General features: G+C 45.3%; 1 protein-coding gene across 2 annotated transcripts in view; it reads right to left on the minus strand.

Annotated features, from left to right (window-relative positions):
• Window positions 1-4683: 4683 nt before the first annotated feature.
• The window catches only part of cd36 (CD36 molecule (thrombospondin receptor)), a 47112-nt gene continuing 28265 nt past the window's right edge, over window positions 4684-23530 (minus strand). For both annotated transcript variants that reach the window (XM_038811499.1, XM_038811498.1), the window contains 6 exons: window positions 19890-20077; window positions 15320-15438; window positions 14146-14219; window positions 13224-13278; window positions 10053-10211; window positions 4684-8150 (listed from right to left, as the gene is read on the minus strand). In XM_038811499.1, coding sequence (XP_038667427.1) covers window positions 8115-8150; window positions 10053-10211; window positions 13224-13278; window positions 14146-14219; window positions 15320-15438; window positions 19890-20077 — 631 coding nt within the window. In that variant the 3' untranslated portion in view covers window positions 4684-8114. The remainder of the gene's footprint in view (window positions 8151-10052; window positions 10212-13223; window positions 13279-14145; window positions 14220-15319; window positions 15439-19889; window positions 20078-23530) is intronic.

Consider the following 23530-nt stretch of genomic DNA (forward strand, 5'->3'; position numbering starts at 1 on the left):
GCCCCCCCTCGGTCCGCCCCACCCCCGGTCCGCCCCCTCGCTCGGTCCGCTCCCCCCCCGCCCCCCCCTCGGGTCCGTTCCCCCGCCCCCCCCTCAGGTCCGCCCCCCCCTCGGGTCCCCCCCGGGTCCTCCCCCTCTCGGCCCCCCCCTCTCGGCCCCGCCCCCCCTCTCGGCCCCCCCCCCTCTCGGCCCCCCCCCCCTCCCGCCCCCCCCCCTCGGCCCCCCCCTCTCTCGGCCCCCCCCCTCTCGGCCCGCCTCCCCCCTCTCTCGGCCCCGCCCCACCCCCCCGCCCCCCCTCGCCCCCCCCCCTCGGCCCGCCCCCCCCCCAAGGGCGCCAAAGTTCAGCTTGCCCGGGGCGCCAGCAACCCTAGGGCCGGCGCTGCCACCGACTATGCTTCGACCTGACCCAGTGGGTTTCTCGGTGGCGTGGGATGAACACGTTGCGAAATCTCATTGGACAGTTGCAAGAACGGAGAACCCACTGCTAGTGATGGCACGCCACCGGGAAACACGCGGCTGGGGAGGCGGAGAATTATTGTCTGTTTGCTCATAGCTTATAGGATTTGCTTCATGTCCCAGGTTCTTGGGGTGAAAGTCTCCAAAGAAAATGACGAAGGGTGGGATTCCCTGGCTGTGCCTGCCCAGCAACTGGAAATTCCCGCCCGAAGTTAATGGCCCATCACATGGTCCCCTTTCCCTCCGTGGTGATCTTGCGGAGGACGCGGCTGAAGAATCCAGCCCGAAGTGTCATTTTGAGCGGCAATCGTGGGATGATTTCCACCAGGTTTATGGACGCGATGCAGAGCACAATTCACCCACTTCCCACCAGGCCACGACAAAAACAAAGTGCAGTTCTGGCAGGATCAGCGAGGTCATAGATTATCATAGAATTTACAGTGCAGAAGGAGGCCATTCGGCCCATCGAGTCTGCACCGGCTCTTGGAAAGAGCACCCTACCCAAGTTCAACACCTCCACCCAAACCCCATAACCCAGTAACCCCACCCAACACTAAGGGCAATTTTGGTCACTAAGGGCAATTTATCAGGGCCAATCCACCTAACCTGCACATCTTTGGACTGTGGGAGGAAACCGGAGCACCCGGAGGAAACCCACGTTCACACGGGGAGGATGTGCAGACTCCGCACAGACAGTGACCCAAGCCGGAATCGAACCTGGGTCCCTGGAGCTGTGAAACAATTGCGCTATCCACAATGCTACCGTGCTGCTTGGAGCAGCAGGAATGACCCCCGCTATCGAACAGAACTTTGGGTTTTTCTCATAGCCCAGCGGGAAGCGGCCTGCCGAGGCCAGACTTATTCACATTTCCTGCATCAAGGAGCTCCACTCGCCAGAGCTCCTCAGTGTAGGAGGAGATTGGGGCACGGTTTTTAAATGGCACCCCAATCTCTCAACGCACTGGACACCCCAATACCCAACTCACCTATCGGGAGATCCTCAGGGCACACCGCGCCCCCCCACCCCCTGCACCCCACGGACAGGGCACCCCAGCCAGCCTGGCATTGCACCTTTGCAGTTCCAGGCTGGCACCCAGGTGGCACTGCCAGAGTGCCCAGGTGGCAGTGTCATCACACCAGGCTGGCAGTGCCAAGGTGCTCATTTGGTACCAGAAGTACCAGGGTGTCACCCTGCCCAGGGGCCTATCACTCACGGGCTCCGATCCCCTGAGAGACCTCCCCTCAAGTGCCATTCTGCCTGGTCCCTATTTCTGGGGACCAGAATTAAATGGCACCTGCCTAGCATCTCCAAGGAAAATAGAATAGATCCCAACGTCTTGGGTAGATCAGGCGAGTGCAGATTAGTGAGACTAGCTGCTCATTTTAATATGCAGATTTGGCAAATGCGGATCCTGCCCACAAGGGGAGGGATCCAGATCACAGCGTCACGCGACATCCCGTTCGATCTCGTGTGGCATGGCGAGCCGGGTAAATCACACGAGAGGCCTCTCGCAGGATTTACCGGTCATGTTGCGCCCACGTCAGGCATGGCATTGCCAGGAGACTCCGCCCTTCGTCATTTTTTTTGAGCTGGAGGAGATTCTCACTGAATTATCGCAAACTTTGAAATTTTTCTGGAGTGGGGAACGAAGGACACCTGAGAGACCGGCTCCTCAGATATCGGGGCGTCCTATTAAAAGGGTAGTCAGTTCTCATTATTTGACGGTCCCCCACACCCCCCAATCAAGGACATAGTGGCCACCCCCATAGTCATGTGCAACAGCCCAACCAACCCTCAGACAGTACTGATTCGCGTCGGCCTCACACCGTGCCGCTGGGGTTGACGAATCCCCGGAGCCAGGAGACCCGGATTTGAACAGTCTGCACATATTTAAATTAGTTTTAAGACTCATTTAAATATGCTGATCTGGATCATGCCCAGTGAGGGCGTGATCCAAATCATGCAGGGCGCCATGAGATGGGAGCATTGTGATTGGTTTGTTGCACGACACAAAATCCGTTTAGGGGATCTCCCGCTATTCACCGGGAATAGAGGCCGGGCGTAATGCAGCCATAGAATCGCACCCTTGATTTTTGATCCTGTTTTGATGATTAACAATTTGGAAAATCAGAAATGCTTTAAGAACTTTCTCTGAAAATAATGCAAGCATTTATACAGTGCCAGTTGTACCTGTTGAAATGTCTCAGACGATTAATTACTTTATGACTTAAATTGACCTGTTGCTACATAAGCAAACACAGCAACAAATCACAACAATGATGGGCAGCGAGTCTGTTAATCAGTCTGTTAAACTAATTCTGAGTTGTTTCTGTTTATGAAAGCAGTATATAAAAAGATCATTATTTTATCAAGTCAGATATAACATTGATTTTTATATCAAATGCGAGTCATATTCATTTTGTTGGAGGGACATTCAGAACCAAATCAAATCTCCAAAACAATCTAATTAGTTCTAACATATCCAGAGCTCTATTAGCAAGACTTCTCTCATGGTTGGCAATCCTATTGATCCAACACAAACCCTTGTTAAGGGTTTCTCTTCTTCTGGTCGTCTACAGAATTTGAGCTACTTTAATTCTGTGAAGTTTCTGATTGAATTTACATTGATAAAATAATGCAGTCTGTGCAAAATCACGCAGGACTTTGCTGCCTAGTTATGTGCAATCTTGATTATAGATCATAAAATGTTTAAATGTTACCATCAGCACAACACCCTTGCAGATTAAAGCTCCCAAAAGGATTATACTCGTGTAAAAAACTAGCATTTGTATGGCAAATTTTAAAACCACAAGTCAGTGCTAAATACTTAACATCAAGGTGGGGAAATGTAAAATCAATTTGCACACAGCAAGGCCCAAAGACAGAAAGAGACCAATCATCTTTAAAAATTGAAGTGCCCTGACTTCCAATTTGAATCGAACTCTAAGTTTGAAAATACTTTTAAGAGTTTAGATTGGCAGACGTCAACTATTATTTTCCAATTATTCTTGTACAATTGTACTATGGTAAATATTATCTACCCAACATTTAGGAGGTAATATACCTTGGCTGGACTTTGTTCTACATGTTTTGCGTGTATCTATATATCATAATTGACATGAATAGACAGAGATGAGATTGCGATATATATCACTGTGTAACAGATTAATATCATAAGAAGGCAGTATCCAGAGATGGTACTGATATTATCCAACATCTAACGCACCTTATGTGGCAACAATTAGTAACTGTTGTTATGTGAAAAAAGCATGCAACAAACTCATTGTGTTAACCTGTACCAAGTCAAGAATTATGCTCCTGTATAGACTTGATTTAAAACTTTTAGGTGGACTGAATTGTCTCCAATGTACACCAACATACCAGGACTATTTTCCAGCCACATCCTAATGCCCGTGTAAATACTGAGTGATTACTCTGGTGTGCTTCAATGTCACTTACTGTTAAGGCCAAGATCAGCAGTCACCATTTGAAGAAATCGAGAGTAACGGGGGGGGGGAGGCATGAGTTTTTAGAAATTGGAACATTTTGAAATCATAGAATTATACTGCACAGGAGGGCAAATGGCCCATGGAAACTGTGCTAACCCTATGAATGAGCTATCCAATTTGTCCCACCTCTTTCCCCATAATCATACAATCTTTTTCCCCTTCAGGTTTTGTCCAATTTCATTTTGAAATTTATTTTGAGCGTTAGGGGCCCAATTAGGGGCAGTATCTGCTCATTTCTTGCTGCTCATTTGTGTCATTCTGGCAGTGCAAGTGATTGTTTATGTGTGCTGAAGATTAAATAGCATGGGGACCAGCGACAGCATTTAAAATTCTATCCACCTTTATAGCAGGAGCAGGCAAAGTAACTGATAATTCGATAGCTTTCACATTCGGATACAGGATCAAGGTAAAGGATGCTTGGATCACTTCGTGAATTTCCTGTAATCTGGCAATATTTGCTCCAAACTGCTATTTTCACTATTTGGAGCTAAAACTTGAAGTACCCTGACTTCCAATTTGAATCGAACTCTAAGTTTGAATAAGCACACATCTGACAGGAGAGGAGAGGGAAAGTTTACTCTTCTTGATAATGTTAATGATGACAGTCAGAAAGAATATAAGACTGGAAATCCCAAGGCTGAGATGGACAACCTTCTTAAATGAAGGACTTTCACGTCTGGGAAACTGAAGAGAGAATAAAATCCAAGCTTCATGTAGTTAACTTTCAAGAAAGATTTATTCAGTTGACATGTAATACATTTCAAGGAAGTCTTTCTTTCTGCAAAACTTATAATTCGGCAACAACACTGACTCTGTATAAAAAGGAATGCACAGTGTAATGTCATCATACTCACAAGAGTCAGTTAAGCTAATTTTGCTGGTGTAATCTTTTCATACCATCGGTGGTCATGGGGGTGGGGTGCGATTCTCTGGCAGCATTGTGCGGGACACACCCCGCTATGCTGGGGAATAGCAGGAGAGGCCTAAACGGGCTCTGTGCCAGTTGCCAAGCAGTGCGCAATGCTCCCAGTCCACTGCAGCTGACATAATCTGGTTCACGCTCTCCCCCGCGTGAAGCCGACAAAAGTCCCTAACGGGCTGGGATTCAACTGGCCATTTCAAAGCAGCTGAGTGCTTTTACTTCATCTTTTCTAACTGTAGAAATCACTCAGCATTGTTTAAGTGGCTGGCAGCTGTCAATCAGAACATGGTTGTTTGCAAACATGGTTGTTCGGATCAATGGAGGGTACTGCAGATGCATTCAAGCGTGAAGGATAAGAAAGAAAAACCTCCTGGCAGCTGTGTTTAAACCATTAAGCTGTCAATCAGAGGCTAGTTAAAGGTACTGCACTGTGAAATTGAATGAATGTGAAGCATTTAAAACGATCTCAGGAAATTTCAAAGCTTTTCAAGTGTCATGGGCTCTTTAGGACGGCTTTGACACTGCAAAAAGCAGCAGTTTAAAAAACGTATTGCTGAGGGTGGAGATGTCAGAAAAGGGAAAGTCTTTGTGGCTTAAATTTTCAATAAACTGTGATCTACTCATCAGCTGTCAGGCAGAGCAGTTCAGAGTGAGAAGGCCGCTTCAAAGTTTAAACAGGTCAGCCCAGGATGAAGATCTTGAACAGAGAGCTGCCTGAGATCACCATGCCAAGAGTTATCTTCAGATTTGCATGGGCTGGAAATAGCAGTCCAGAAAACAAGACCCCATCCCAGGGGAGGGTGCCGAGGCCAACCCCTTACTCACAGCCCGGGCTCACTGAACCCCCAAAGCCCCTGGGGGACCCTCGCTCTGCAGCCTGACAGTGGCAGAGGGCCATATGAGCAATGGCCATCCCTCGTGGTCCATCGTGCCAGGACAGCACTTGACAATACTTGCACCAAAGCCCGCCCAGTGGAGTTCTCGCTGTGGGGGTCGGAGCATAACTGGGGGGAGATTAGGGCTTCCAACCCATTACTCACATTCTAGTGCATGCGTATGAGCTATTTGCATGTTTCTGTTGGTGCGTGAAGCCCATTATGGCCGGCAGTGCAGGACCAGAGAGTGAAGATAGGTCTGCCACCCTGCGCTGATCCTCTTTTTGGGCCAGCAGGGGAGGGGGCTTAGAGAACATTGGAGCCCCTCCCTTGGTGGTTGGCACATGGCAGTGCAGTGCCATGGCACTTCCCCCGGCCGTGCCAACCTGGAACTGCCATGTTGGTGCTGCCAGGGTGTTGACGCACAGTGCCAGTTTGGCATTGCCAGGGTGTAAGGGAGAAGCACCAGGTTGGCACTGCCAAGTGTTGTAGCCTGAAAGGGGACAGGGAATGAAAGAGCAGCATGAGGATGGGTCATGAAGTGGGGCATTAGGTGATTCCAGAGCGGATATCTCTCACTAGGAGGAGTGGGGAGTGGTACCGGTGATGGGGTTGGGGGTGAGGAAGATGGGGATTGCACTGAAGCCCCAATGCCAATGATATTGGAGGGGGGGGATGCTTTCCTGTCGCTTTCCAATCTCTGTGAAACCGAGCTTGCCGGCGTGTTTAGGCTCCTTCCCTCCCAGTGCCAGTAAAAACCCTGCACCCCCCCCCCCCCCCCCCCCCCCCCCACCAAGAAAAATTTCACAGTGTGGGTGGATTGCGATCTGGATTGTGCCAACCACCGGCCACCACCTTGTTTCCCGCCGGAGACCACACTTAGAAATTCATTGGGAGAATTCCGCCCATGACCTCACTGTACTTCACTGTTTGGGAATGTTCTCTCACTCTATCTCTACCTCCCTATCTTGCTTTGTAACAGTTACTATGAATTATCCAAAATATTAAGAGACAATGGATAAACTAAATCTGAATTCCATTCGTTAGGTAAGAGTCACATAGTTGAATGTTATCAAAGCTTGACTTTAGAGAAGGGAAGAGCGGCCATAGCTGATTTAACAATGTAACAAGTGCGTACAAAAGTGCTTCATTGTTTCTGTTACTGACAGTGCTTCTTCATCCAACACCAACAATCAGTAGTTTAAAACGATAGCATTTCAGGATATTATTTAACAAGGACTTAACAAGGACCCAAAGAACTTGCGCATTTGGCAACGGGGTGACGAATCCGTTTTGCCGCCCATATCAGGAGCAGCGCCGGTTTTCTGATTCTCCGCCCCCTGAAAAGCAGCATATTCTAGGAGTACGCCGCGCCGATTATCCACGGCTTCAGGCCATTGCCTGAGGCCCGCCCCGCGATGCTCCATCCCCGATCGGCCGAGTTCCCGACGGCGTGGGTTACGTGCGCTCACACTGTTCGTGAACTCAGCATGGCAGCTGCGGACTCAGTCCGGGGCCGTCACAGTCGGGAGAGGGCCATTCCGCGGGCAGGGGGGCTGGGCTCACTGTGGTCAGGGCTGGGGTCACTGCGAGCTCTACACTGCCTCCCTGCTAGCCGCCAGCAAAACAGGTAATCGGTGGCTGTTTTCCGCCAGTTTTCCTGGTGTAAAAGACCACCGTTTACACGCCGGCGGAGAATCCAGCCCCACGTGGTTGAATTTTAATATCCATTGTCCTTTGAACTCCCTCTTCCTCATTTGTTTTGTTGGGTCTTATCTTGGCCTCCAGATTTGCTTGTGGGTAGGAACTATTTCATCTTACCTGTTTAGAGCTGCAGGGGACAAAAATGTTGATATTTCTGATTTTCTGAAAGTCAGAATAAATTCATTTCAGAACACAATGAGTGGAGGTACCTTGGAGGTTCTGGAGTAAAGTTTGAATAAAAGAATTAAGTCTAACACAAGTGATATCAGATCAGTCTGACTTTGACAAAATCTGGACATTTGGCATAATTCTGCCCATCTTTACACTATGGTCCAAAGTCAAAATTATCCCACAATGTCTTAAGTATAAGGAATGATGCCTTCCTACCTCTGTGTAATTGTCATACTTGTAAATAAATCTAACAATTATTTGTTAGCCTGAACAGGCAATGGAATTTTTCAACTTTTGGAAAAGCCAGGAATGCAATAAAAATCCATGAAGTCTTTGGACTGTATTAATGTTATTAAGGAGAAATTACTAAAAATTAACATCAACAAAAATAAGCAGTCTTCTCAACATATAGAGTACTCTGTCGATATTCAAATCAGAGCTGTATTTGTTCATCATCTTCAATACTTCAAAGTGGTTTAAAATATTTCCATTCCAACATTCTTCTTTGTTGTCTATTCAAACCAAAGAAAATATAGAAATTATTTTTTCAGTTCTACACATGTTGAAGCATGTTTGGCACTCCATCCACCACAATGAATTACATCAATACTGAGCGTCAAATGAACAGTACTGATTTGAGAATCCATCAACCAGTGTCTTCCAAAGGGAAGGGAGCAGACCTCCCATTTTTAAAAAAAATATTTTTAGTCAACAAATTTTCAACAGTTTTACAATTCACAACAACCCCACCAAAACCGCCCCCAACACCCACCCCCCTCAACAGTCAACGGTAACTAACTCACGAAAGTGCATGACAAACAAGCTCCAATAATTGTAGAACCCATCACTCGCCTTCCTTAGTGAAAATGTCACCTTTTCCATGGTCAGAAGCTCCAGCAGGCTCCAACCCCCCCTCACCCCGCTCGCCATGCCAAGGCACAGGGTGAAGAAGCTGACCTCCACCCCAAGACCCGCCCCAACAAGACTAGCAATCAGTGAGGCAAAGGCCTCACTTCTTAAGCCCTGCCCAATCCCGGGCCACTCGCACCTCCAGATACCTAAAGTGAGACACCGCCAGACAAAATGGCAGCCCCCCCCCACTACTGCTTCCACACCCAGAGGGGAGATCACAAAGTACTCACTTTTCCCTGAAAACATCCCAAATCTCTGAAGCAAACCCATTATGCTCCCCACTGAAGAGCTTGGCTCTAAAATATACAGTAACAATTAATCTGCATATAAGGACACCTCTTCTTCCACCCCCTCTTCACTATCCCCTTCCACAATCCCGAACTCAGCACAATAGCCAAGGGCTCGCTAGCCAATGCAACCAGAAGGGGGGAACATGGGACATCCCTGCCTCATACCCCAGTGCAATGCAAAATACCCTGAGTTCATACTATTCGTGCGCAAGCTTGCCATCGGTTCCTTATGCAGCAGCTGCATCCATGCCACAAATTTCAGCCCAATTCCTAATTTCTCCAATTTCTGCCATCAAATAACTTCACTCCATCTGATCAAATGCCTTCTCGGCATCTAAAGTTACTGTGATGCAACAGTATCAACACCATTGATCAGACAAGAAGATATTCATTGCAACAGATAGTCGCTTATTTTTCCCATTCTATATCCCATAGTATTTCAGTCATAAGCTTTGAGAATTAATGATGATCAAAGCCCCACTCTAACTCATATTCCTAAATTGCGATGAATGCTTGTCACCTGTGATAAAATCAAGAAAGCTATCCTAGCACAGCATGCTAGTATTGGTTAATGTGTGCTGTTAATCCTCCTTCATTTCATCTGACACTTAACTCTGGCGCTACAACAAGCAACCATATGTGCGAGCAGGGAGGAGTACAGATAAGACCTCAATTAGTCTTCCTGCCAATCACCAATCAACTTTTGATGTGTGGTAAATGTATTCACCTAAGTATGAACTGTCTGTATACTGCTGTGACCTGTGACCTGGAAATGATAATACGGTCTACTTCCAGGTACTGTACTGGAACCCCGGTGCGCTCCACCTCTGGCTCCACCCTCCCCGGGGCGATATATAGACCAGCCACCTGTGGGTGGCACTCATTTGTACAGCAGACAGTGGCAGGCGAGTTCCTAGATAATAAAGCCTTATGTTCACTCGTTCTCAGTCTCGCAGTGAATTGACGGTATAACATAATGTTTTTGTGATAAACTTGGAATTCCAAGCAATGAATACACCCCTGTAGGTTGTATTTCTGAACAGCCATCATCGTGGACATTTGAATATTATGTTTACATCTTTAAAGTAGCCCCGATAATCTTTCAAAGTGTTGTTTGTTTGTCCTGGCATTCCTAACCACTTCTGAAATGGGCCAAAATTGTAACTGTAGTCTTATACTGGTAACAGTTATATGAATATGTTTTCTGCTTACCTCTTTTTTCATTGAAGTCCGACAAACAGAAATTACACAAGAAAGGAAAAGCAGGCTTCCGATGCATATTAAGGTTAACTGAGTAATGCCAAGTGCTGTCATGGGTGTTGTTAGAGAACCCCTGAACACTTTTGCCGTATCATCATCAACAGTTCCGGTCTGGGATTAAAAATAATTCAGAACTTTCGTTATGTGTTGCACATCAGTTTCTATCAGTAAAGACAGCAAGTAAAGGTGTGAGTAAATTAGACTAACTCTACAACTCTGTTTGAACATAGGAGTACCTATGACCTGAAGCCAGTCAATTAAAGTATAGCTGATCTTAACTCTGCATCTTAATTGTAATTTAACACTTAACTGCACCTTAACTCCATCAAAGCATACACAATTCAAAGAATGCACAGGTCCTGGGAAATGAGAATCATAGAATCATAGAATTTACAGTGCAGAAGGAGGCCATTTGGCCCATCGAGTCTGCACCGGCTCTTTGAAAGAGCACCCTACCCAAGCCCACACCTCCACCCTATCCCCATAATCCAGTAACCCAACCCAACACTCAGGGAAACTTAGGACACTAAGGGCAATTTATCATGACCAATCCACCGAACCTGCACATCTTTGGACTGTGGGAGGAAACCGAAGCACCCCGAGGAAACCCACACAGACACAGGGAGAATGTTCAGACTCCGCACAGACAGTGAACCAAGCCGGGAATCGAACCTGGGACCCTGGAACTGTGAAGCAATTGTGCTAACCACCATGCTACCTTGCTGCCCGTAAATGAGAATGATAAGAAGAAGAGTAAAGGATGGCAAGAAGGAAATAAATTTGTGAAGGGATGTCAAAATCAACACAAAAGAATTACAATTATATTAGGAAAAAGAGGATGGTCAGCAGCTAATATTAGTGATAATGTCAATGCAAATAAGGAAACGGCGGACATACTGAATCATGAGTTTGCACCTGTATACACTGTAGAAGATGACATGACAAGGAAACTAATATTAAATTAGCAACAGAGACTCAAGAAAATTAATGTCAATAAAATAACAGTAATGAAGAAAATGCTGGCACTGAAGAGTGGCAAATCTGCAGAACCAATAGTTTCCACCTCAGGGTATCAAAGGAAGTAGGTGAGAACATTGCATGTTCCCGAACTGTAATCTTCAAAAGTTCTCAGGGCTGGGAACCATTCCTTTTAGGTTGGAAAAGTGTGCCTGTCACTCCATTATTTAGAAGGCTGACAGAGGTAGGCCAGGGAGCAATTGGATTGGATTTGTTTATTGTCACGTGTACTGAGGTACAGTGAAAAGTATTTTTCTGCGAGCAGCTCAACAGATCATTAAGTACATGAAAATAAAAGAAAAAAGAAGAAAATACATAATAGGGCAACACAAGGTACACAATGTAACTACATAAACACCGGTATCGGGTGAAGCATACAGGGGTGTAGTGTTAATTAGGTCAGTCCATAGAGTTTATAATTAAGGATAGGGTAAATCAACACCTTGGAAATACCAGTTGGAAAGTTTGGAACTATAGGGACACACAGCAGGTAAAATGTACCTTTGAATTAATTGAAAACAAAAGTTGACTATGTTACCAGCCCTCTCCTAACTATATTAAAGAATTCCAATGCTTTTATACTAACAATTAAAGTTTCAAAATTATAATCTGGAAACTAAAGCTATTTAGAGTAACTACGAGAAAAAGTCAACTATCACTGCGCACCCTAGAATAAGCGCTGCATTAAGAATATCGCATCAAGAATATATATTCATTTTTTAATCACCTCCATGAATAAATTCTACTGTTGGTCTGAAAATTTAGCAACTTCTCCCACCCTCGCCTCTTGTTTAAATACAAATGAAACTCATTTGTGGTCTTCCTTTTTTCTTTCAAGCCCACTGCCGAATGTAGCCATATCATAATTCCATTTCCCAAGATGCTCCTTTCAGATTGTTAGCTATTTCCAGCTAATTATTTGTAATTAAATCGTGTGTCTCCTGCTCTCAAGTTGGGCTAAAGACTTGTTGCTTTAGTCAATGACCTTCAATGCATTCAATAAATAAATCCCTTTTCTGATTGTGCTCTTGTTTTTCATGTTGTTTTCATGATATTTTCTGGCAGGCCTTTTTGATTTGCAGATACACACACTAAAAAAAAAACACTGTAAAATAACCCCACCGGAATTTTGAATCCTTTTCTGTTCCTAAACTACATGTAGCCATCCCATTTATTATTGACTTTATTACTGATCCATCCTTTCTACCCTATGGTGGGGTTATTAATAATGCCTCTTACCTCACTCATGCCCTCACACTTACTTCCTACCTCTAGTCAGTGTATTTGGTCCCCAAACTTGCCTGGACTTCAATTTCTACCATTTCATAACCTTCTTATTGCAACAGTGCTTTTGGTTACTTTATCACACTAACATTGAAGCTGCCACTGCTGTGTTTGATATATATGTGACTCAAGTGTCAAACTCTAATGACATCAGGAAACTTTGAGTGGCAATAAATGCTACCTTGCTAGTGTTCCCACATTGCAAGATCAAATAAATACATATATATATATTTTATTATCTTTTAAATAAATTTAGAGTGCCCCAATCATTTCTTTTCCAATTAAGGGGCAATTTAGCGTGGTCAATTCACCTACCCTGCACATATTTGGGTTGTGGCGGTGAAACGCATGCAGACAAGGGGACAATGTTCAAACTCCACTCAGACTGTGACCCGGAACCGGGATCGAACCCGGGTCCTCAGCGCCGTAGGCAGCAGTGCTAACCACTGTGCCACCGTACCGCCCATAAATACATATATTTCAATTATTTAATTGATTATTTTCGCCTACTTGGTTCTTCATATTTTTTGTTATTGCTCACCTCTTTTTAAACAGTTAATCTTCCCATCTTCATTTACGTATTGCGTCATTTGTCTGCCAATTATCTTACTCTTTCCTCCTCCTTGCATAATTCACTAATCTATGGTATAACATGTCACCCTCCCAATGCATTAAGTCTTCAGATACTTTACTTCTGAAATTATATATTGCCAGCTGTGCTTGAAATAAATTCGAAGAATCACTGAGTTGAAAATAAAATAACATCAAGATTTTAGTTTGTTTCTCCAGTAAAGCAAATGTTTACCATTGTAAAGCCCTTACCTCATTAAGCCAGACGAGTGGAAAAAATATTGGCTCCTTTATATTCTTTAATATTCTACAGAGAAAAATATTTTATTTGAAACGTGTAGTGTCCAGTTTCTGTAACAAAGAGCCTGTCACTTGGTGGAGCAGTTTGAAAAACAAAGCATCTTAATTTTTATTTAGTGCCTGTGAGGCGGTGCTTTCTTATAATACATTCCCATTACTCTGCTGCCCAACATACCATTACTACACTCCATAAACTTCAGTTCTTGCAATTCTCTGCTATATGTATCTTATCCCTCATGTGGTCACATTGACACATAAAACCATGCTCATTGGTTGCACTCATTTCCAATCCCACAAAGTCTCAAATTTGAAATTCTGATTCTTGTCTTTAAATCCCTTCATAGCCTTAACCACCACCACTGAATCCATAGAAGAATCCATAGAATCCCTACAGTACAGAAGGAGGCCATTCGACCCATCAAGTCTGAATCAACTCTCTGAAAGAGCATCGTATCTAGGCCCAATCCTCCGCTCTATCCCAGTAACCACGTAATTCCATTTAACCTGTGGGCACTAAGGGGCAATTTAGCATGGACAATCCACCTAACCTGCACATGTTTGGACTGTGGGAGGAAACTGGAGCACCCGGAGGAAATCCACGCAGACATAGGGAGAATGTGCAAACTCCCCACAGTCACCCAAGGCTGAAATTGAACCCAGGTCCCTGGCAAAGTGAGGCAACAGTGCTAAACAGTGTGCCACAGTGCCACCCAGATTGGCAGAATTTGCCTGATTTATTTCATAATAAATTAAAACCCTGGCTGAAACTCATTAAAATGTGTAATTTTATTCAACATGCTAATTTATCTTCAAAATATTTTGGTGTAATGAATTATTTGTCTATGTTTGAATAATGAAAACAAATCAAACCTACTTAATTTTCTTTGACGGTTTAAACATTAAGTTGATTTGTATTCGTTTTGCAACTCTCAAGGTAAATCCAGTGACCTGCAAAGAGGAATAAGTTGTGAAGACATCGTTCAGAAAAAAAGATTTATTGAATATTTCAGGTTAAACAGTGTGTATTAGATAAAGCGATCATTTAACGCATTCTGGGAGTGCATGGTCCTGAACTGCACATCTCACTGTAAAAGCCTTCCTTATACTGGCCGGAATTCTCTAGCCGTTGGGATTCTCTATTGCCATCGACAGCACATCACCGCCCGAGGGTTTCCACATTGACAAGCGACGGGAAGAGAGATTCCCACCAACAGCGAATGGCGCGCCACCGAGAGACATGTGGCTTGCGAACTGAGGAATCCAGCCCACTGTTAGAAATTTTGAATCTCATTCATGTTCTCTCAGGTTCAAACGCCGTTCAGCTGGCAAGCTCTGGCTATCAGTCGCACAGACATTAAAAGTAACACGGGGGTCAAATTTGAGATGCGCAGTTTAATTAGCATATTAAATGATGGCCCTAACTCTGGGGAGCAGTTGAGTGGCCCTCACCCAACCCAACTCTGCTAAAACCAAAAGGAGGGGAATTAGCTGTCAGGTTTCATATTTCTGCCCAGTTTGGTATTAAAGCTATGCCCATCCCCTCCCCCCCTCCTCCGCCGACTACACCAATTCATAAGCCTCCCAAGTACAGCTAAAACCTAGTCACTGGAGAGGCACGCTGCTTATCCCTAAGACCATGAATCCAAATGGAAAATGACATACCTCGGTAGCTTAATTTTCAGAAAGCACATCCTGTTTCTAATTAAACATCACTTCAGAAATGTGCTATTGTAATAAATAACCACCTGTGCAATGATATCATTCATAAACGCTACTTGGAAAAACATTAGTAAGCCCCTCAACGGAATATATTTTCACAAAGCTTTTAATCAGACTTTTATTTTGTGCTGAATGCTACAAGTAGGATGTAGGATACATTTACCAGCAGCAAAATGCCAGGAAAATACCTCAGTGGTGAGCTTGTTATAGTCATTTCCAACTAATTTATGCTTTAACCCTTGAGTAAATGTTGTTGCTTTTGCTGGAAATGAACTAGAATTTGTTCAACCAGATGTTTGGGAGGTAAACAAAATAAAGTTATCGCTTACAGGTTCCACATCCAGGAAGGTTTCATGTTCCTCCTTGTTGGGACTCAGCCCATCCACCGCATTCACAATTTCATCAGTCGCATACAGAAAGTGAGGGAGTGAAATGTAAATTGGTTTCTCTGAAATTCAAACACACCATTGCACAGCACTTGTGAATTTCAGGACAGATGAAGGAGTATCTTACAGGAGAGTATTGAAATCATATCATCATGTATTCTGTGCATCAACTAATTTTTCAGGAGGAAACTAATAAATCAATGGAACTTGGACCGAAGTCCATCGCAAAAATCATATAATTAAATTTCAAAAAAGTGAGAAAAAGCATAAAATGAAAAAAGCTATTCAATCTATCCAAGTCAATCTTCCCCCAGTACAAGTTCTATTGTTGATTCTTACCTAATCTACCTCCCTCACCTCTTTATCTGATACATTATCAGTTGTATGAGTACACTTTCTTGCTTCCACCTCTATAAGAAAATGTGGTCAACTTTGTTTCCCTTTCCTCAACCTGCATGTTCCATCCCCAATGTTCCCTCCCCTCCCTCGACATCTCTATTTCCGTTTATGGGGTCAGGTTATCAATCAATGCCTATCACAAGTCCACCAGATCCCACAGTTACTCTGATTGTGATCCTCCCACCCAGTTTCCTATTAAGACTCCATTTCATTCTCCCAGCTTCTCCATCTCAGTCACATCTGTTCTCAAAGTGTCACCATTCACACCAGTGCTTCTGATATGTCTTACTTTCTCTTCAACAAAGGGTTACACCTGCAGGGTGGTTGACATTTTCCAGAGTTCTCGACCTTCTTCTAATCCCATCCTCTTCCCCTTCATCCCAGAACCTAATAGGGTTGGCCTTGCCCTTAGATTCTACAGCACCATCCTCCTCATTTAATGCATCATCATTCACATTTCTGCCACTACCAAACGCATCCTCCTCCCATCCCCTTTCAGAATTCCAAAGGGAACATTGCCCTCCCCAACCACTTTGGTCTACTCTTCCGTTATTCTCTTCCCACTGCACCTTCCTATGCATTAGAAGGCGTGCAATACCTGCCCTTCACATCCTTTCTCTCAATGATCAGGGCCCAGATACACCTTCCAGTTGAAACAATGATTTACTTGTACTTCTTTCAATTTAGTATATAGTATTCGCTGCTCACAATGTGGTCTTGTCTTCTTCAGGGAGACTAAATCTAATTTTGTTCAGTCTGCAAGTGTGACTTAGAGTTTCATTTTATCATTGCAATTCTCTGCCCCACTCCCGCTCTGAGATCTCTGTCCTTGGCCTCCTATATTTTTCCATCAAATCTCAATGTAAGCTCAAGGAAGAGTGTCTCACCTTGGCAGCCTTCCACATTCAACATCATAACCGTTGTTTCTATTCTTTTGGGCAACAAATTCTATTACTGATTCGGCTCTTCAGGCAATGACTTCTGATGTGCACCTTATCATAGGCCATCCCTTTTGTCCTTTCCTCCCCTTGAACCCCCACCCACAGGCGCTTCTTTTCCAGTCTCTGTCTTTGCTTAAAAATGTGTAACATTTGTCATATTTTACAGTTAGGACAAAAGGTCGTCAACCTGAAAGGTTGGGCGCGATTTAATGGAACTGAAAATTAGTCCCGTTTTGGGCGCATTCAGCCAGGTGCTTCCAGGCACTTGCAGCGTCGCAGCCGACCCCGCTATTCAACGGGACTTTGCTTCATTTTTGGGCACTGCCGAGTCTGCATTTCGGCTCATTTCCTGCACTAACGAGCTCAGCTCAGCAGTACAGGAAGAGATCGGGGCTCCATTTTTATACTCTGGACACCCCACCGTCACCACCGGACCCCCCCCCCCCCCTCCCAATGCTCCAACTTACCAATTGGGGTCCTCAAGCCCCTCAAACCCCACCTCCTAAAGACATGGCACCCCTGGGATTGATCCCTGGCATGGGAAAGATGCCACCTGGGCATTTTGGCACTGCCAGCCTGGCACTCTGGCAATGCCACCTGTGAATCCTGGCACTGCCAGGGTGGCACTGCCAGGGTGCCATGGTGGCACTGCCAAATTACCAGGGTGGCACTGCCAGGATGCCAGGCTGTCAGTGCCATGGTGCACAGGCAGCACTGGGAGTGCCAGGGTACCACCCTGCCCAGAACCCGGCCACCCGGGGGCCCCCGATCATCGGGGAGACCCCCCCCCCCCCCCGTGCCAGTATGCCTAGTTCACTTCCATACCTCTCCATTCACCTGAGGAAGGAGCTGCGCTCCGAAAGCTCGTGTTTGAAACAAACCTGTTGGACTTTAACCTGGTGTTGTAAGACTTCTTACTGCACTTTTGTGGAAACCAATGCTTAACGTGCTCACTCGAGGTCTCCGAGGCAAGGTCGTTATGTCCCGTGCCTTGGGTAACTCCAGCACAAACATATTTAAGTCAACGTATTCTCTGCCGCCATTTTTCGGGTGGGGGCGCGATTCATTCCACGCCGGTTGGGGGGCTTTGGCAGTGCCCCCCACCCCCCAGCAATTCTCTGGGCCTCGTTGGGCCAAGCTGCCCTCTGTTTTTGGCCAGTCCCGCCTGCAAACACTTGATTATGCACATCTGGATTCTGCCCATTGTGAGCGGGATCCAGATCACAACTCCTCATGAGATCCCGTTAGATCTTGTGAGGCATAACGAATGTTGTAAATCTCAGGAGAGGTCTCTCGCCAGATTTGCCGGCCTCATCACATCCTGAGTTGGGCCCGTTAGATCGCGCCCGTTAACCCTGTTTCTTTGTCCACAGATGTTGTCTGGCCTGTTGTGTATAAGTTTATATTTCTGATTTCCACAGTATCCACAATATTATGCTTATCTTGCGGAATCTATACTGTGTCTATCTACGCCACAGCCTACATCGTACAACCATAACTGCTTTCTTTCCTTGACATCTCACTTTCATCACCTGAACAGCTCAAGAACCAACACATTAAACATTGTTCTTGATTACTGATGTTCTGGTCTTGCTGTAGTCCAACTTCCTACTCACAGAAAGGAGACCTACTATGCAGTGAATTGAAGTACGAATCTCTTGTGATTAAAGGCTGATGTTTTGATCACATGACCCTCCAGTTACAGAGACAGAAAAGTCATAATTTAGAAAACTCAACTGCATCCAGCTTTTACAAATGCTTCTGAAGCATTAATTTACATAGAAGGATTCTCCGAACCCCGCCGGGTCGGAGAACCCCCAAGGGGCGGTGCAAATCCCGCCGTATTCTCTGGCGCCATTTTTCGGGTGGGGGCGCGATTCATTCCATGCCGGTTGGGGTGCTTTGGCAGTGCCCCCCACCCCCCAGCAATTCTCTGGGCCTCGTTGGGCCAAGCTGCCCTCTGTTTTTGGCCAGTCCCGCCTGCATAAGTTATGCATGGTCCCATATAGCAGGACCTGGCAGATAAGTCGGTGGGGGCGGTCCTGGGGGGTGGCACGAGGGGATCCGACCCTGGGAGGCCCCCACAGTGGCCAGGCCCGTGATCGGAGCCCACCGATCTGCGGGCAGGCCTGTTCCGTGGGGGCACTTCTTCCTTCTGCACCGGCCCCTGTAGGGCTCCGCCATGGCCGATGTGGAGAAAAGAACTCCCCGCACATGTGCCAAAATACGCAGGCCGGTCTGTGCATGCGCGGAACCATGCTGGCTGTTCCTCGCATGCGTGAGATCATGCCGGCCCTTCGGTGCACGCGCAAACCCGCGCTGTCCCTTCGGCGCCGCCTGGAGCGGCGCCAACCCCTCCGCCGTCCAGCTAGCCCCCGGAGGTACGGAGAATTCCGCACTTTCGGGGGCTGTTGACGCCGGAGTGGTTGGCGCCGATTCTCCCGCCAGCGTGGGGACTTAGTCCATAGAAGGGAGAACCCCGCTGCAGACCTTTTCAGCTCATTATTCACAGACTGGTATGTCCACTACTCAACCTCTTAATGATATTTTGGAGATAATTAGATAAATATCTTAAACTTTTGGCACATGACAGGCAGCAAACACAAGGCGCTGTATTTTCATTGACCTGGGAAGACAAAATACACCAAAAGGCTACATCTGTTGCAGCCAGTCGCCAGTTATTTGACACAAGTCAACACAACAGACTTTGGGTTTTGTGAGTTTTTGTGAGTAGAGTGTTTGTGAAAATTATGCTTTCTAGTTGGAGTCTATACAATCACCCTACAGTTCTCTTGGCTGAGCTTAGAATTCACTGTATTGATAATTTGGGACATAAATCTAGATCCCTAACACTTTGGCACAACACATGTCAATGTTACAATGGTGTTAAACAACGGTCATTATCCAATAGCACTTTTTTAATCAGCGGAGTCCATTGTATTAATGGTTGACTGTTATGAAACACTTCTATCAAGTGACAAAGAGCCATTGAAACATTCTGAAGGCAAAATTCCAATTGGAAAACGTCATGGAAAAATAGTAAACAAGCTAAGCTAACGTATAATATGTTGTTTAATGATCATATTTAGAGTTGTGTTGACCCAGAATAGTTGCGGCCTCGTGGCAGATTTCTAGCCTTTACTTATTTCCACTTAATAGTCTGCGGAACTTACTCTCTTTGCAAACGCTGATACCCAGGATTCCTCCGAAAGTGCAATTTTGGGAAACGGACATGTCTTTACAGTAACAGTGATTGTCAGGATTCTTGAGAAAAGATTCAAGAGCTTTGGGAGGAACAACAAAACGGTGGACAGGAATTCCCTTCAGCTTCTTTTTTTGTTCATATTCTGCAAAGATGGACCTGTGAGGAGAGGAATCAGTAGAAGTGAGTTAGCTTTGCTTATCCATTTGCAAACAACTAAGATTGTGCTCTTGGCAGTCGCAAGCCCTTCCCTTTCTAGTTGGTCATAACTGCCACACACAATGTTTACTGTCTGTTTAGTACACCTTTAAGCACATCGTGTTCACCAGTGATTCTCTGTACAGTCTCTACCCGCCTGTACTGCAAATTAAAATCTATTTGCTATAAAATACCATTATTGGACGCGATTTTCCATTCCGCCAGCCACGTGCTTCTCGGCCGCGCGATTGTCAATGAGATTTCCAATTGTAACCACCCCACACAACCACGAAATCCGCGGGTGGGTGTGTGCTGCCAGCAGGAAAATGGAGTTGCAACCAACGCAGAATTCCAGCCGTTGTCAAATATAGGGCTCGATTTAACCAGAAACAAAATCTATCTTCGGATTTGGGTGGATTTAGCGGAGTGTTTCTCAGTGCCTGCAGCTATTTAGCGACATTCTTTTTGCTGCCGGGGCTGCACTTAGAGCCATCTCCTGCAGGCAAGTTGAAACACTTCCAGGGTGCCCGGGTGGCACTGCTAGTGTGCCCGAGGGAGTGTCAGGGTCTCGTCCTGCCCTGTCCCTGACCATCCAGGGATCTCTAATGGCCTGGGAGACCCCCACAGCTGCCATTACAAGTGGTCCATATTGGTGGAAACCAGTACGCAACTGTGCCCTGGCAAGGTCTCCGAGGCACAGTCGTTAGGTCCCAGGCGCCAGGAGAATCCCGCAAATGGGTATTTAACGGAGCCTAATGGCTCATTCACATATGCTGATCTGGATAACGCCCAGTGAGGCAGAGATACAGATCCCGACGCCCCGCGAGACTCCATTAAATCTGGTGAGGCCTTTCAAGCGTCGCAAATCTGTCAGATTCAACGGCCTCGTCCCGACATCAAGTTGGGCAGTTATTTCATACCCATAGTTTGATATGTGATGTGGGGGTGTAATTTGAAACTACTGGAGCACATGAGCAGGTAGGTTAGAAGCAGTAGAAAGCGAGCTAGTCCAGAAAATGGCTCCAAATCACTGACTTCTGTGTTCAGCTGGGCTGCGATTAGCAGTTTACGCAGGCCCTCTTGTGGCAGCAACAGGTTTGTTCCTCCTGGGGAACGGTATCTCTCTCCGACAGTTCACAGACCCCCGCCACATATTAAAGGAGCTGTATGTAAAACAGGGTGCAGCTTCTGAGTGCTCTGACTCCATAATCTGCTATTTCTGGCACCGTGCCAAACCTCACTCCTCCACCAAGGACCTTTTGTGTCCTTTAAATACAAGAGTTGAGATTGTGTCCTCTGCGACCTCACCATTCCCCATCAAATGCTGCATAATCAATGCCAAACCCAGAGACAGAATGATCAAGCAGTTGACTCAGGCAGACATATTGAACATGAAATAAGCCAGTTCTGCCTCAAACATATCTCCAACTTAATATCGGCACCATGGAGTACTATAATGAAAACTGAATAGTTAAGTCCATTTTAGGGATATAAGCCTTCAATCTCTGTACAGCCGATGGCCCAGTGCAGCCAATCTAACAGCATTAGACAGGAATCACAGGTGCCATGTCAAAACCCAGATTGTGATTTTCCACCATGGTCTGGTTGAGATGGATCCTTCACTATTCTAGATTCCACACTGGAAATATCTCGACATAGCAGCACAGTGGTTAGCAATGTTGCTTCACAGCTCCAGGGACCCGGGTTCGATTCTTGGCTTGGGTCACTGTCTGTCCGGAGTCTGCACATTCTCCCTGTGTCTGCGTGGGTTTCCTCTGGGTGCTCCAGTTTCCTCCGGGAAGTCCGGAAAGACGGGCTTGTTAGGTGAATTGGACGTTCTGAATGCTCCCTAAGTGTACCCGAACAGGCGCCGGAATGTGGCAACTGGGGGATTTTCACAGTAACTTCATTGCAGTGTTAGCGTAAGCCTACTTGTGACACTAATAAATATTACTTTTGTTCAGCCTTGGCCTTCCTAACACATAACAACTTGATCCCTGTGATAAACATTGCAGAGATGTGCTCAATGGACAAGGGGGACTTAGGGATCCGGCTTTGGGTCCTGGCCTAGACCTCACCTAAAGATACCAGTACTGCAATTTCTGGTGAGCAAGTCTTAAAGGGAGCGAATTAGACCAATCTGTCAAAATACTTCTGGTTAGTTGCACGTGTTCCAATAGTATAGGCTCTCCAGTTTCTGTAGGTACTTAAGGTGTGTTTGTGGTGGAAAAATCTTCAGGGGTATAAATTTAGGTTCCTTTTATTTTAAATTATTCTTCATATAAGGCTGCTCTTCATTTTTTCTGTCATGTTGATCCTTCTTCGGCCCAACTGGAAGAACTCTTGTCTCTGATTTGGACGATTAAGGGTTGAAGTCGCAATCTATAATTTGACCATATAACTTGGCTAACATCTTCTCATACTGAAAAGTGATACACTATCAAGGATGTGTGATGAATGTAGAAATTGTATCATCCCATATTTTATATTCTGTTACAGTAATGTTATTAAAAACTCTGGTATAAAATACATAGAGGCGGTATGTCTGCTAAAACTATAATTAAGGAGTCGTAAAAGGTGAGGTCATGATTGATTCCAGCCACTTATTTGGTTACAGTTAAAAGGATAATTGAATAGTGGTTTGATTGCTGGAGGCTCCCTGGAGTGTAGATCATTTATGAGGGAGTGGTGTTTAGTCTTAGATAAGCAGGTCATGGAACTTAGTGGGACTCAGGTTATGTAAATATGAGAGGAACCAGGTCTATTGGTAGTTTTGCAGTCTGTTATAGGATTTGAATTTGACATGACGGAAGTGGATCTCCTGGATCTCCTCTTGAAAGAAATTCTCTCCAAAAGTCTCTCCACAGCTAATTCCAATTATGCAACCCAATACAGTTCAAATGCCACTTATAAATAAAGTTAACTGTATTGAGTTGCTTAATTTGAATTAGTGGCAGTTGACATTTTATCTTTTATTTAGAAACGGTTTAATTGATAATTGTAAAGCTCTTTCCTTGGTGTTAATGTGGTTAATTGTGTGTTTAAATGAAAGTATGTTTTAACAGAAAGGATACATATTGGTCAGAATCATCACTCCTAGGGTGAAGTATCCTTTCCTCACAATTTTAAAAGTAGAAAATTGTTTGGAGTTCTTGTCCGGAATCCTAACAAGAGTTGGGGTCTGGTTCGGTAGCCTAACAGGATGCCATTTTTCAGATGGGATGTTAAGTTGAGACTCTCCTTGCCTGTTCAGTTCGAGGTGAAAGATCCGATTATGCTATTCAATGAAGAGTAGGAATATCACTACTGTACCAGACTTGCATTTTTATCTCAATCGACATCACCAAAAGCAGACTAACTGGTCATTCAGATAATCAGACTTTTCGCGATTTTGATTGAGGTTTAAATACTTAC

This window comes from Scyliorhinus canicula, chromosome 11 (assembly GCF_902713615.1).
Source record: "Scyliorhinus canicula chromosome 11, sScyCan1.1, whole genome shotgun sequence".
NCBI lineage: Eukaryota > Metazoa > Chordata > Chondrichthyes > Carcharhiniformes > Scyliorhinidae > Scyliorhinus > Scyliorhinus canicula.